Source organism: Micropterus salmoides, unplaced genomic scaffold (assembly GCF_014851395.1).
Source record: "Micropterus salmoides isolate LMB-PRFRI ecotype aquatic unplaced genomic scaffold, ASM1485139v1 Ms_hic_scaffold_16, whole genome shotgun sequence".
In the NCBI taxonomy this organism is placed as follows: Eukaryota; Metazoa; Chordata; class Actinopteri; order Centrarchiformes; family Centrarchidae; genus Micropterus; species Micropterus salmoides.
In genome coordinates this window covers 13,215,067-13,230,531 of record NW_024040707.1, presented here as the reverse complement: position 1 = coordinate 13,230,531, position 15,465 = coordinate 13,215,067, and the positions used below count along the sequence as shown (strand labels likewise).

Here is a 15,465-nt window from a genome sequence, read left to right as displayed (position 1 = left end):
ACTGAGGGTTGTGGATGAAAGGATTAAATGATAAATGACAGGAGCATGGGGTGTCGTAGCTAGTTCCACTTCTTCTTTTTTCCTGAACCTAAGTTACAATAACTTAATGTGTATTGTGTTAAAGGATATGTTTACAATTTTTCAAGTCTGTCTTAAAATAATACTGGCATGTTTTAATATGTAATTCTGGTAGCTGTAACTGTCCATACTCTCGCTTTCTAGTACAAAATTGTCTCTAATTGTTTCCCCGTACAGTCTTTAAATAGATTAAAAACCTCTGTACCTCTGTTCTGTCCTGCAGAGATGACCTAGTGCAGGTGGGGATTGGGCCTGGTAACCACACTCTGACAGTAAGGACGATCAACGTAGGCCTCACTCTTCTTGCAGTGTGGGACAGTGAAAATGTGGGTGTGGCGGACTATGTTCCACTACCTGTCGAGCATGCTATCCACCCACATGAGGCCCACAGACTGGTGGTGGGGGATGTGGTTTGCTTCGCTGCCCAGTTAACCAGCTCAGATGGTGAGAGATCTACAGACGTACTATATTGTGTATATGTGTGATCAGAAAATAACTGTTTTGAACAGAAAGAACAGCCCTAGTTATGTAATATCTAATTTGTGTTCTTCCACAATCTTTATGCAGTAGAATTTTATTTAATTTGTTTTCTGTGGTTAAGTGGAATCAGAAGCATATTTTCAGCACTTAATTTTATTTCATTTCCTTTAAGGATAAAATACCTATTTATCTTAAGTCAATTTGAACTTTAGTACATCTTTTTGCTGAGGAGATCCCTATTATTTTTTGACCTTGCATACTATAAGCTGTTTTAGTTTAGCAAAGTGTATATCTTTTTTAAAAGCTGGACATTATCTTCCCTTCTTTGCAGGTGGTCATGGTACTTGGAGCTCCTCATCTAATGGCGTTCTTCAGGTGGACCCTAAAAGCGGTGCAGCAGTAGCCAGAGATTCTGGGACAGTTACTGTGTACTATGAGATACCTGGTATTTTGAAAACATACAGAGAGGTATGTTATTTGTAGGTAGTAACTACTATCTGACCTGCAACGCTATACTGACAGACTGTGAAAAAGAAATCCCTGGAATTGTTTCCCTTCAACAGATTCTGAGTGTTGTAATTATGCTAACGTCACTGGTCTCTTTATTTCTACTCTTGACATCTCTTCTCCAGAGATTTTGATCTTCTATGCCAGTGCGTCGCACTGTATTAATCCTTCAGCAATATATCATAACGAGAAGAGTACAACATGTTTTAGGATCCATCATCACCTTTCAGCAACACACATTGTTTCTGCATAATGTGTCTGTGCTTGACATTACCGCTGGAAAGGATTAATTGGCTCTGCCTCAGTGTGTCCCCATACTCTATGCAGTCATGCTCGTGAGCTGAATGTAGCCTGCAATAGTATATGAATATTTCCTGTTACTTAAACAAGAATTGATTAGATTTGGTGCGGGGTATTTTATCTTAAACAGAAAGGTGCCCACAAGCATTTTAATAAAATGAACTGAATGAAAATGTTTTTTTTTTTCTAATCCGTGTGAGAAGAGACATTGATAGAGGTAGCAGTATTGTTATATTAAACACCCAGTTGTTTTGGTTAACTGACTGTCCAGTGTGATTGATGTAAACAGTTGTGGATGTAAATTATAACGTGATTATTCCAAGCACACACTTTGAATCACTTTAGGATTTATTGGCTGTTTTCTTTCTCTTTGGTTCCGTAGGTAGTAGTAGAAGCAGCGACAAGGACAGCAGCCATGGCGCATGCTACACCTGTCAGGAACGGCAAGGAAACAAAGGTCCAACTCACTACCAGAGAGAGAGGAACCAACCTCGTTGGTATGGAACAGACTCAGTTTTAGTGGACCATTACTTAAAAGAGTAGTTCATCATTTTGGGGAACTTCCTTGCCGAGAGTTATGTGAGAAGAACCATGCCACTCTTACATTTGTATGGTAAATATGAAGCTTGCCCCAGTTGCCAGTCTTTGTGCTAAGCTAAACTGGCTGCTCCTGGCTGTAGCTTCATAATTAAAGGACAGACATGAGAGTGGTTTCAATCTTCTCTTCTAACTCTCCACTAGAATGTAAATAAGTGTATTTCACAAAATGTCAAACTGCCCTTCTAAAAACCAAAATACTAAATAAATAAATAAATCTGTGTCATTAATAAAAAAATATATTAATGTTAGTGTGTGTAATGAAGCACAAAGGTTTTGTATATCATGCCAGTGTGCTCTACCCTGCAGGAACCTGTTCCTCTTCCCAGACTGAAGCAATTTCTCAGCTGAAGCCAGAAACCTCTGTCAGTTGCCATCTCAGCTTTACCAGTGAGGCTGTTGACTTCTCTGCTAATGGTGTCTTCAAAACACACACCAGCTTTGACCCCAGCATTGGTAAGGCTGATGTGAGAGAATCATTGTCGAAGAAGCAGTGAATCAGAGGACTTATTTACTCCTGTGTTTACAAATGGCACTGATGTAACATTGAGATGACTAATGTTGTGTTAATTTAGAGCATCATAGCAGGGTCCAGTCCTGTATTTTTGAATTTGGTGTTTGGGCTATTATTTTTCTTTTTTTTTTTTTTACCCTTAGATCATGGATTGTCCCTTTTTTATTGTTTTAAATTATTGGTTGAAGACTATCTGTTCATTCTGACATTTATTTATTTGACATTCATACGTTCTTTTCTACCTTTCTGGAAGCCTTCCTTTTTCCAAAATAAAATTACTTTTAAACCTAACCTAGGCACACTGTTTGTGTGCATGCTCTGCATGACTGTTGGGAAAATACTGTTTACAAGGGCATAATCAATACCTGCATTTCTTTTGGAATGAATTAAGCAGGAACTATAAAAAGTGTCCAGGTGATTTATTGAACTGAGGTGGGTCCCTATTTCTTGAAAGCACTGGTTTAATTATGTTTGGGGTTTGGGACTTCACCCCAGTTGTTGACTTATCTCTGATGGGGATCCCCTGTGTGTGTACAAGGCTGTAACCACTCAGCTAAGTCCCACTGAAGTCCTAATGGGAACTTGTGATTGTGAAATGATCCTGCCTGACAAATTCAGAGATTAGAACTGACTGGGAATATATATTGCTTTTATGTTACTTGTACCTTTTTTTTTGAGACCACATCGACTCACTAGGACATTCCTAATCATTTCTTGTCCTGATTGCCCACATCAATAATATATCTAATCATCCCATTTCCCACTGTGAATTCTTGCCCCAGGCCACTACACGTGTTCCATGACTTTGCAGCCAATGACTGACCAACAAACCCGTGTGCTCAGCATGTCCATGACCAACCTGCTAGTGAGGGCAGTCCTGGAGGGCAGTGCCTTCTCTGGGGAACAAGTCAGCACTGTGCTGCCTATAGAGCCAGGCCTCTACTCTGACCAGACCGAGTTGCTGCTCTCGAACCTGCACCCATCAGCTGAGCTCACAGTCTACGGCCCCACTGCCGCCCTGTCCAACATGGAGGTCAGGCAAAATAGTGTTTCTAGTTGAATCTCCAATAAAATGGGGCATTGTGGCATATTTACATTTAGCATGACCTTTGTTTAAAAAAAACAAAATAAAACATTTCCACATCTTTAGGTGGTGTCTACATCTCCCGACATTGCTATCCAAGAGAAGGAAGTACACCATGACTTCCCAAGTTTCTCAAAGTACACAGTTAGCGCTGTTGACCCTCAGACAGCGGTCTCTGCCTCCATTTCCATAAGCAGCACTTCCTGCAGCCAGACTCTCGTCATCCCAGTCACGATCCACGTGGCCGACTCCAACACTGCCAAGCAAGGTCAGATATCCTGTCAGCGCAAATGACAAGTCACAAGGTCGTTTTTTTTTTTTTATATATTATTAGAGCGGTAATATTTTAATATTATTAGAGCGGTAATGTCAAATTCTAAATTCTTCCTCACATTACTTCTCGTATGGTTTATGGTTACAAATGCCTGTACAGCATGGCTATCCAGTTTTTTTTTCACCCTGCTGCAGTACAAGACACGGCCTGTTGTGCTTATACACTCTGACTTTGAACAGATAAGATACTCATATACACGTATCGAGACTCATCCTCTGCGCTATACAGTTTACTGCACCCTAAGGGAGCAGTAAACTGTACAGCGCCTGGGTACCAACTCCAGATTGAAATGCAGCGTCTAGTCAAATGACACTTAACTGGAGAACCTACCTAACATGCACCCATGCAGACATGAGGAGAACACGTAAACTCCACACAGAAAGGCCGGGGTTCCACAGTGCTGCCAATGATTGCAGATCGTATATTTTAATTTTACGTCGTTAAAATTTAAAATAATTGACAGTCCTAAAAATAGGCATGAAATATAAAAAGGGAACCTTTGTATTGTCTTGGTTTCAGAATGTAGTATTTTTCTGTGTTTAGTTAATTTAACAACATATACAACTTGGTGTATTGCTCAATAATATTTCTGTCATCTTCAGGGCATAAACACAAGGCAGACTTTCATAAACCATCATTTCATTGAGTTTACATTTCACTTCCACAAGCATTGTTATCCCTCAGTGCCGGGGCTAATATTTGTTAGTGTGTTTTTTTTGTTATCTGCACCTTGAGGAGGTTTTGACAGCATGTTGATCTTATCCACCGCCTTCTCTCAGCAGCTCCTCTTCAAGTTGGTAACATAGAGGGGGGCCACACCCTGCACAGCTTCATAAACAGCTACCAGATGATGTTCTTCACTCTGTTTGCTCTACTGGCCGGTACAGCTATCATCATTATAGGTAGGTGGTATGCTTGTTAATTATATTATGATATACACTGCTCAAAAAAATAAAGGGAACACTAAAATAACACATCGGAGATCTGAATGAATGAAATAATCTCATTAAATACTCCTTTCTTTACATAGTTGAATGCCAACAAAATCACACACAAATTATCAATGGAAATCAAATTTATCAACCCATGGAGGCCGCAGAACGTTCTCCATGGCGTCTCCAGACGTCAGGTCTGTCACACGTGCTCAGTGTGAACCTGCTTTCATCTGTGAAGAGCACAGAGCGCCAGTGGTGAATTTGCCAGTCTTGGTGTTCTCTGGCAAATGCCAAACGTCCTGCACGGTGTTGGGCTGTAAGCACAACCCCCACCTGTGGACGTCGGGCCCTCATACCACCCTCATGGAGTCTGTTTCTGACCGTTTGAGCAGACACATGCACATTTGTGGCCTGCTGGAGGTCATTTTGCAGGGCTCTGGCAGTGCTCCTCCTGCTTCTCTTTGCACAAAGGCGGAGGTAGTAGTCCTGCTGCTGGGTTGTTGCCCTCCTACAGCCTCCTCCACGTCTCCTGATGTTCTGGCCTGTCTCCTGGTAGCGCCTCCATGCTCTGGACACTACGCTGACAGACACAGCAAACCTTCTTGCCACAGCTCGCACTGATGTGCCATCCTGGATGAGCTGCACTATCTGAGCCACTTGACTGGGTTGTAGACTCCGTCTCATGCTACCACTAGAGTGAAAGCACCGCCAGCATTCAAAAGTGACCAAAACATCAGCCAGGAAGCATAGGAACTGAGAAGTGGTCTGTGGTCACCACCTGCAGAACCACTCCTTTATTGGGGGTGTCTTGCTAATTGCCTATAATTTCCACCTGTGGTCTATTCCATTTGCACAACAGCATGTGAAATTGATTGTCAATCAGTGTTGCTTCCTAAGTGGAGAGTTTGATTTCACAGGAGTGTGATTGACTTGGAGTTACATTGTGTTGTTTAAGTGTTCCCTTTATTTTTTGAGAGAGAGTTCATTTATTTCAGCAATTCATCTTAAAAGGTGAAACTAATCTATTATATAGACTCATTACATGCAAAGTGAGATATTTCAAGCCTTTATTTGATATAATTTTGATCATTATTGCGTACAGCTTATGAAAACCCCAAATTCAAAATCTCAGAAAATTAGAATATTGTGAAAAGGTTCTAGTATTGTAGGCTCAAAGTGTCACACTCTAATCAGCTAATTAATCCAAAACACCTGCAAAAAGGGTTCCTGAGCCTCTCAGTCTGGTTCAGTAGAATTCACAATCATGGGGAAGACTGCTGACCTGACAGTTGTGCAGAAAACCATCACTGACACCCTCCACAAGGAGGGAAAGCCTCAAAAGGTAATTGCAAAAGAAGTTGGATGTTCTCAAAGTGCTGTATCAAGGCACATTAACAGAAAGTTAAGTGGAAAGGAAAAGTGTGGAGAGGGGGAAAAAAAAAAAAGGTGCACAAGCAGCAGGGATGACCGTAGCCTGGAGAGGATTGTCAGGTAAAGGCCATTCAAATGTGTGGGGGACCATCACAAGGAGTGGACTGAGATGGAGTTACTGCATCAAGAGCCACCACACACAGACGGGTCCTGAACATGGGCTTCAAATGTCGTATTCCTCTTGTCAAGCTGCTCCTGAACAACAAACAATGTCAGAAGCGTCTTACCTGGGCTAAAGAAAAGAAGGAGCTTTATTGCCAAGTAGTGTTTTACACATACGAGGAATTTGCTGTGGAGATAAGGTGCTACACATAGACAAACATACAGTCAACATAAATAAATGTGGAAATATATAAATACGGAATTGAAGAACATTGTTGCAGATATATACATGTGCATTATTCTGGGTCTGTGCCGTGCAGAAGTAACGTAACGGAAGAGAATATTATGTACATATAAATATATAAACTGACAACATAAAAATATACAACAACAAAGATCAACAATCAACAACAAATATGTGCGACGTGCCAGGTCTGTGCCCGACACAATATTAAACAGTCTTTACATGTGCAGAGACATTTGTATCGTTTGCAAGGGGGGAGTGTCGGTGGGGGACCCGGGCCTTGTTAATGAGGCTAGTTGCAGACGGGAAGAAACTGTTTATGGCGAGAGGTTTTGGTCCTGATGGACCGCAGCCTCCTGCCAGAGGGGAGAGTCTGAAACAGTTTGTGTCCGGGGTGGGAGGAGTCAGCTGCAAACTTTCCTGCTCGAGGCGTACAGGTCCAGAAGAGAAGGAAGATTGCAGCCTTCTCTGCAGAGCGAATGATGCGCTGCAGCCTGCGCTTGGCAGTGGCAGCAGCGTACCAGATGGTGAGGATGGACTCAATGAAGGCGGTGAAGAAGTGCACCATCATTGTCTTTGGCAGGGTGAACTTCTTCCGCAGGAAGTACATCCTCTGCTGGGACTTTGATGATGGAGGTGATGTTCAGCTCTCACTTGAGGTCCTGGGAGATGATGGTGCACAGGAAGCGGCAGGAGTCCACAGTGGTGACTGAGGAGTCACACAGGATGATGGGGGAGGGTGGGACTGTGTCTTTCTGAAGTCTGTGACCATCTCGACTGTCTTCTGAGCGTTGAGCTTCAGACTGTTCTGGCTGCACCAGGTCACCAGATGGTCGATCTCCCACCTGTAGGCGGACTCCTCCCCACCTGTGATGAGCCCAATGAGGGTGGTGTCGTCCGCAAAAAAAGAACTGGTCTGTTTCTCAGTGGTCCAAAGTCCTCTTTTCTGATGAGAGCAAATTTTGCATCTCATTTAGAAACCAAGGTCCCAGAGTCTGGAGGAAGAATGGAGAGGCACCCAATCCAAGATGCTTGAAGTCCAGTGTGAAGTTTCCACAGTCTGTGTTGGTTTGGGGAGCCATGTCATCTGCTGGTGTTGGTCCACTGTGCTTTATTAAGTCCAGAGTCAGCGCAGCCGTCTACCAGGACATTTTAGAGCACTTTATGCTTCCTTCAGCAGATAAGCTTTATGGACATGCTGAATTCATTTTCCAACAGGACTTGGCACCTTCCCACACTGCCAAAAGTACCAAAACCTGGTTCAGTGGCCATGGGATTACTGTGCTTGATTGGCCAGCAAACTTGCCTGACCTGAGAAAGATGAAAGACATGAGACCGAACAATGCAGAAGAGCTGAAGGCCGCTATTGAAGCGTCATGGTCTTCCATAACACTTCAGCAGTGCCACAGGCTGATAGCATCCATGCCACGCCGCATTGAGGCAGTAATTCATGCAAAAGGGGCCCAAACCAAGTACTGAGTACGTATGCATGATTTATTTTTACTTTTCAGAGGGCTGACATTTCTGTATTTAAAATGCTTTTTTTTTTTTATTGATGTAATATTCTAATTTTCTGAGATTTTGAATTTGGGATTTTCATAAACTGTACGCAATAATCATTGAAATTATATCAAAGGCTTGAAATATCTCCCTTTGCATGTAATGAGTCTATATAATCTATTAGTTTCACCTTTTCAGTTGAATTACTGAAATCAATGAACTTTTGCACGATATGCTAATTTTTCTAGGTAGGTAGGTTTGTATATATACATACACTTTGTAATAAGGGCGGCTAAAACAAATGCTGTATTTTTTATATATATATATATATATATATATATATATATATATATATATATATATATATATATATATATATATATATATATATATATATATATATATATATATATATATATATATGAAAAAACTGACACTACATTGCAAGGCACTGCTGTGTCAGCTTGTCTTTCATCACGAAGTCCCTTCAAAAGTGAAGTACTGTCACAACTTGACAATCTCTGTGTCAGTGCGGGTCACAATTTGAAGTACTTAAAGTTGTGAAGACATTGTGTGATTCCCAGGAGGTTTTTTGATACTGAGCTGAGATGATGGTGTTTTTAAATTTGTTTTTATTCCCCGCAGTCATCCACACTGTGTTCTCTCCGAGAGAACAAGCTTATCATCCTGCTTTCAGGACACCACCTATCTCAGGTAGGTCACTGTGACACTTCCCCACTATGGCTATTAAGTAAATAAAGACTGAAGCACACATTCAAAAGGATCTAGCAGTACATGGCACTTAAGCTCCATCTTTCTAACCCTTAAATCTGTGACGCCACTAGGCTGAACAGCTCCACCGAGAATTAAATAGAAAAGATAGACGAAGTTCTGACAGCATCTAGGACAATTTTAATGCAGCAGAATAGATTTCTTGAACAAATGCCATCTCAGCCATCGTGAATTAAAGCTCATTTGGATGTAAAACCAAGCAGAAACAGGATTGTATCAGTTCCCAAGTCTTCAATTTACTGGGAATGAAGCTGCCGCAGGCGGTGTTTGATGTCACAATTTTTAGCTTGTGCTCTGGTTGCTACAACATGTTATCAATACAAATTAGACTGTTTATTTATCATTTTTAAACCAAGTTGTATTTCCTTTTAAATTGAACCATATTTGCCAAAGATAAGCTGTCCTCCTTTTCATTTGAATGGGGTTAGTGTGTTAAGGCTGCAGCAGCGGGGAAGGCAAAAAGTTGAAATAGAATCAACTTTTGGAGAAACGCTACCCAACGTCATGCTGCGGTGGCCAATTAGATTAGCCAATGATCATACAAGTCAAACGGCTCCATAATCAGCCTGAAACAAAGCAGAAACCGGGCGCTATCTTGGCTGACCAAACAATCGTAGTCTCCCATTTGTTTATTTTGTGAACCCAGCTTCAACATCGGCGACTGGTTTGCAGCTATGCTGCAAAATAGTAATACTGAGAAGCTTCCTTTGGTTTGTGTGCATTTGTTTGAGAGAGAAAGAGACAGACAGAGAGAGGGCGCAGTGGTTGCGAGAAACCCAGTGAATCGGAGAAATAAAACAGCGGTGGTGTTTTAAAGCACAAATAAACAAGCCTACACTGTTGCACAACCCTGCACTGATCACAATGCCTGATTTGGTGAACAGCTGTTAGCAACTGATTTGATCCTCTTATTTCTTGTTTGTTTATAATATTTTCTCTCCACAAAGTGACTGGTTATGCTTTATTTACTCAGTGCTCTATGTGGCTCTTTTTCAGGTTTAGACTCTCCAGTAGCAAATTCCTTCAATCAAAGAATACCGTGGACGGACCCAAACAGCAGCCCGAGGTCGCGTCTCTATTCTCCAGACTACAGGTCCTGATAAAGCTCTCTGACTTTCTGGTCTGTATTCTTCGAAGGTAGAACACCACAGGCCATAAATGCATTTTGAATGTGCCTCTGTCCCTCAGTATTAAAGCTGTTGGATGTGACTGCAAAATATAATTTTTTTTTCAACTGTATTCACATGTTGGTACAGATGCTTAAAAGAAACTGCTGGATAACAGGGCTGTTCTCGTATGCGCGTGTGTGTGTGTATGGTTTGACATGGAAATCGTTTTTATACAAAACCACTGTTATTAACTGACATCTTTCAGAGTATGAAGAATGCTTATTAGAAAAATCAATAGTTTATGCTTAAATAAGGTTTAATTTTGTGTTTGTTTGCCTTTTACTTGTGTGCCACTTATCATATTTGACATGTGAAATTTAGTAACTCAGGATGAACCTCATTCTTGTATTACAAAAAGTAAACGTTACCTTGACAATGTTTATTTTGGTGAACATAAAACGTCCTTCGTTATGTTGTAGCTTATACATTTTGTGAAAATGCCGTCCACTGAATCGGTCCTCCTCATAACCCTTCAAATGTGCAAACGTTTTTGTGTTTTTTTTCTGTTTTGGGCATTTCTGGGGAAATTTAACTTCCCGTTTCCTCAACATTGCGGAGTTTTTGAGCCACAATACGTGCAGCTCCTATCTAATTAATTAATTAATTAATTAATGTGAAACAGTGAAGAAATGTGAACCATCATTCAGTTTTTATCCTGGTGTTAATTCAGTGCAAAAGCAATCAAATGTGACATGGTCTCATTTCTGAATATGTAATATTTCTGTTTCAGTTAAAGAGAAGAGAATACTGTAGCACTGTTGATATTCCGGGACATACGATACTTTGTTGTGACTTTAAATAAAATATTTTTCTAATGGATGGAAAATGTTAACCAGGAGAACTGTATTTATGATAGCTAGTGAAATTCAGTTTTATTGTAAGAGGAGTATGTGTGATGATCAAATGTTTTCAGTGTTTTTTTTTTTGTGTGTGTAAGATTCATAGCCATGCCTTACATTCATATGTAAACAGCTTTTGGTCACATAACACAGACATGAGTTTGTTTGCTTGTATGAATACACTCTTGCCTTTGCTAATTAAAGTTTTTACTTTTCATGTTCAGCATGTCTTGTTTTATTATTGACTCCAAACACATGTATTAAATCTATCTTGCACTGAAAAGTTTACATTGGAATAAACTCGCAAAAGAACATTTAACAGACAAATAACAAGTATCTTCTCACGCAGAACCTTGACAGATGAATAGTCCAACCGAAAGCATCTTTTCTTCTCTGAATAATTAGAAATGCAGATCCAGACTGAACTAAATACTGTAGCGTTCCCTCCACTTGCAACAATAAGTCTGTCATTCACACCCACTCAACCTACAGTTTTCTACACTATGAATTGATTTTTTTGCAACAGTGCCGCTTCATTTATCTTGTCTTAAGTACATTTTGTTTTCCTGCTTGGTGCATTTTGTTGACATCTAACCTGTCATCCTACTGAATATTTTTTATGTTAATCCAAAGTAAAGTAAAGTAATCAGATGTTTTCACAGTTGAATTATTTCATTGTTTTATGCACTTGTACTTGTATGTGGATAAACACTGACATAACTGCTCACCACAGTCTTGTGATGCACACAAACTGAGGGGATCGGGAGAGGCTCCTCCTCCTGGCTCCTTGAGGATGTTAAAATGTCTGACCGCTGATCAAATACCTCCCGTGTGTCTGCGACACTGCTCTGGACTGCTGCGCTGGGTCCCAGGCATCTAGCTCATTTGTAAGCCCTCCGCAGCCGCCTGTGCGTCAGAAACTGTCTCGGGCAGGTGAGCAGACTAGAATGTGCACCACAGAATTTTGTCAAGCAGCAAAACATCGGTTGTGGCACATTTCAGGATTCCATCTGTTTGACTGGCTATGGATGTTCATTGAATATTTTATTGTTAAAATGTTTCCACTTTTTAGTAATTCTGGGCTCTGTTATTTAATGTGCAGATTATTTTTTAGATTAGTCAATGAAATGTCCGCAAATAGATTAAAATGCCCAACTCAGGGCCCAAAGTGACGGGTTCAGATTGCGTGTTTTGTCTGACCAAAAAGTAATGGCCATAGATATTCAGTTTATAATGATATATTGCAAAGAAAAGAAAATCTGCACAAGAATCTGACACTAGGAAATATTTGTTACTCGAGGCTAATCACAGGGGTCTGTGGAAATTATATTTACACACACACTTAAAAACCACAAACATGCACTGCTGCAAATAAACAATAAGTGGGACACATACAGCACCAGCTATAGTCTTTGCATTATTTCCCACATGCTCCTTATTTCTCAGAAGGGGTTTTATGCAGACAGAGCTTCAACTCATGCCTGAGAGGTGTTTATGAGGAAGCTTAGCAAAACCAGCTGTCTAGCTCAGGCTATGGCCGTAACAGGGGCTCAAGGGAATTTTTTAAGGTGTTGGTTGGCTTAAGAAAAAAAAAAAAAACTTGTGTAAGGAGACAAGCCAACTGATTGGCTATCCACTTCAGCAGCTGCTTTTAGGATGCAACAGTAGCGCAGCAGCACACAAGTTTTGATTTATTGTCCTCTTCAGTTAAAATCAGATGTAATTCAAAAGTCGGAATGAGCGCTTTTAAATTACTCCAATGAAATGATTATGGCATATGGGTTTTATATGTGACCGTACAGTCTATATGTAGCTCATTAAGGCAGTCATCCATGTTAAGCTAAAATGACACTTAATTTATTCTTTCCATTAAGGGGCACAGGTTGCATAAACCCCACCTGTCAGCCTGTCGAGCTGAGAGGCATCTTGCTGCGCCCTGGGTGAAGGGAAACCGCCACTGTTCCAGATGGCTTACTGCGCTGTCAGTGGAGGGGATCAATGAGGTGGGCATTGAATGAAACCTGACAAGAATGGCAAGGCTGCTCCCTCAGGATAGTGTGAGAAGGTCTGCCTGGAAAGCAATCTCTCTGTGAGGGAAGTCAGAGGTTGCTGAGCCCAGTGAAAGCTTTAGCAGTTTGTACAGTTTGGTCATTTGTAACTCATTTGAATTGTATTTTGTGGTAGGTCATGTAGTTTGAGTGTTTTCTCAGAAAATGGGCTGATGTTTATATTGCAGAATTCAAACAGAAAATGTCAATGCAAACCTAATCAAACTCCCTCTTTATTCTTGCTGGTTCGTTGCAGGAGCACTACTGAGGAAGCTCCCTAACCTATTTGTTTTTGCTATTTATGACTTTAATTAAGTATTAGGCCTATATGAATATCAGAAAACTGAGTGTTACGTTCCTCCGGATGGTGAGTCCAGGGGGAGAAGGAGCAACAATATTTGAAATAAAAAATTGGGCAAAAGAGGACAGGAAGTCAGGGTTATGTGCAAACTAAAGTGTATTTATTCTATACTGACAAAGGAAAACCAACTCAAAACTACTCTCTCAAAAGGAGAGAGCGAGCCAACAAGGTAAGGCAACAATAAACACAGGGTAAGTAACTGAGGGAGCAATGTTCAACACTAAATGAACTGCTGAAAAGTCCTCTCTCCACTGAGGAGGTGACCAGACACTGTTCTGGACTCATGGAGGCTCTGGGCTGGTGTTCAACCCACTGGTTGAATGGGCTGCCCCTGTCCGCTGGGCTGAAGGGCTGGCAGTGGTCTGCTCACAGGTGATGATCTGCAGTATGGTTGCAACAGGTAGAAAGGGGAAACAGACAAAGTGCTGTGAAAAAACCAAGCCTTCTTATGCTCCAGGCACTGAGTGGTGATCAGGCACACCTGCTGCCACTCACTCATGCAGCCAAGGCATGGGGGGGTAAGGGCCACTACCTGAGAGGGAAAAGGAACACACAACCCAACCCAAACACACGACCCGTAGGGTCGTAACACTGAGTTAATTACTTTATTGCCTACAATGTTCCCTCTTGTGTGCCAGTTCAGGTCCATCACAAAAACGCAAGTCTATATGAGGTGCTTTTGGGGCTCAGCAGAGACTATATGGCATGCTTTGAAGAAAAAAGTTTCCCACTCTGCTGGATAAATGATTGAGGCCTTTCTTCCATCACAGCTGGCAAATGTTTTGTAGGGCTAATCTAAGAGCCGCTTCCGAGTGGCTTTGCCTCAGTGAAAATATATGAGCAATTTCACGAAATAAATCTGTTTGGCTGGCACCCGCACTGGCACCGGCATGTGACTGGTCAGCCAAAGCAGGAAAGGAGAGAGCGCTCTGGAGCATAATAACAACAAGCAGTATGTTTTGAAGTGGTTAATTTCCTGTGGTTGCTGGCACTCCTCGTCCACAAGTCATGAGTTCCAGTAGGCTACTTCCAAAACTCCCAAGAGCACACTGTGAGTTGAAGGTATGTATGTCTGTTTGGAGCTGTGTGGTTTGATAGTGTAATTGTGGAGTAGAAAATATAAAAATATCAGATTTAGGTTTAAAGGAATATTTTATGATGTGATTTTTTGGTGGTGTTTTTTTTAACCCCCCTTTTCCAACACTGGGTCAGTTGAGGAACGGCAGCACCAGAACTGGAAGGCATTCAATGTCTCACAGAAGGACATTTTAACCAGTCTAATGTGTGCTGCAATAGGGGAGACCGGGTATGGTTGTAAGACTTTTTGCTTCAGTAACTATAACTGATTTTTTTAGCTAGAGTTCTCAAATTTGTATACAAAGTACCCACATTTGTTCACTACAAATAGCACCAATTCAGTCCTCTACAAGAATATCACAGACCTCGTGAGTTGATGTCAAATGCAATGTGTTCCCTTGTTACAACCTGTACAACGGGGTAGGTTGTAACACATGCTGGGGTAAGTGGTAACAAGACAAAAGAAGCAAAAATAGGTGCCACACTATATGATGCTTCAAAAACAGGTAGTTATATAAAAGAGAGAAAAGTTTTTCTCTTGCCGTAACAGACTTGGTCTGATGACTCACGCGCATGTTCAGTATGTGTATGTAAATTTATCTATAGAATAAACTTAATCAACAGTTTACTTAATACTACTAAAATGTAATTAATTAAAGAACATCTCTGTACACCCTTAGGTCTAACTAAAAAGAGGTGTGTGTGTGTGTATGTATGTAAAAGGTCGAGTGACGATACATACGCCAACGTGTGTACAACATGTGAATGGGGAGTACTGGTCACAGTGCTGACAAATGAATGCTGGTAACCCTGGAGTGCAGGTTTGGTGGACCCAGACTGCAGGAAAAAATGCATCACATGTTGCCTGAGAAACTATACTTCAATCTAAAATAATTCAAACAATTCTATCTGCAATAGTATAGATACTAAACAAAAAATAGTCTTGGTCAAAAACTTTACTTTCTTACCTCAAAATCATTTTTTTTCTCTATATATTCTGAATGCACCTCTTTCCAGACTTGATAACCACCATGCCTGATCGGGGAGGAAGTAGGTAGATACTGAAATGATCA

The 15,465-nt window shown here is 41.0% G+C and overlaps 1 protein-coding gene across 2 annotated transcripts in view; it reads left to right on the top strand.

Moving 5' to 3' along the window:
* Positions 1-11,132, top strand: part of nup210 (nucleoporin 210) — a 32,633-nt gene extending 21,501 nt beyond the window's left edge. Inside the window, exons 32-40 of one of the 2 annotated variants that reach the window (XM_038722208.1) lie at positions 302-522; positions 890-1,026; positions 1,748-1,862; positions 2,272-2,418; positions 3,259-3,509; positions 3,627-3,828; positions 4,674-4,796; positions 8,752-8,820; positions 9,895-11,132. In XM_038722208.1, coding sequence (XP_038578136.1) covers positions 302-522; positions 890-1,026; positions 1,748-1,862; positions 2,272-2,418; positions 3,259-3,509; positions 3,627-3,828; positions 4,674-4,796; positions 8,752-8,820; positions 9,895-9,998 — 1,369 coding nt within the window. In that variant the 3' untranslated portion in view covers positions 9,999-11,132. The remainder of the gene's footprint in view (positions 1-301; positions 523-889; positions 1,027-1,747; positions 1,863-2,271; positions 2,419-3,258; positions 3,510-3,626; positions 3,829-4,673; positions 4,797-8,751; positions 8,821-9,894) is intronic. The other variant, XM_038722209.1, reaches the window with a different exon arrangement.
* The last annotated feature ends 4,333 nt before the right edge of the window (positions 11,133-15,465 follow it).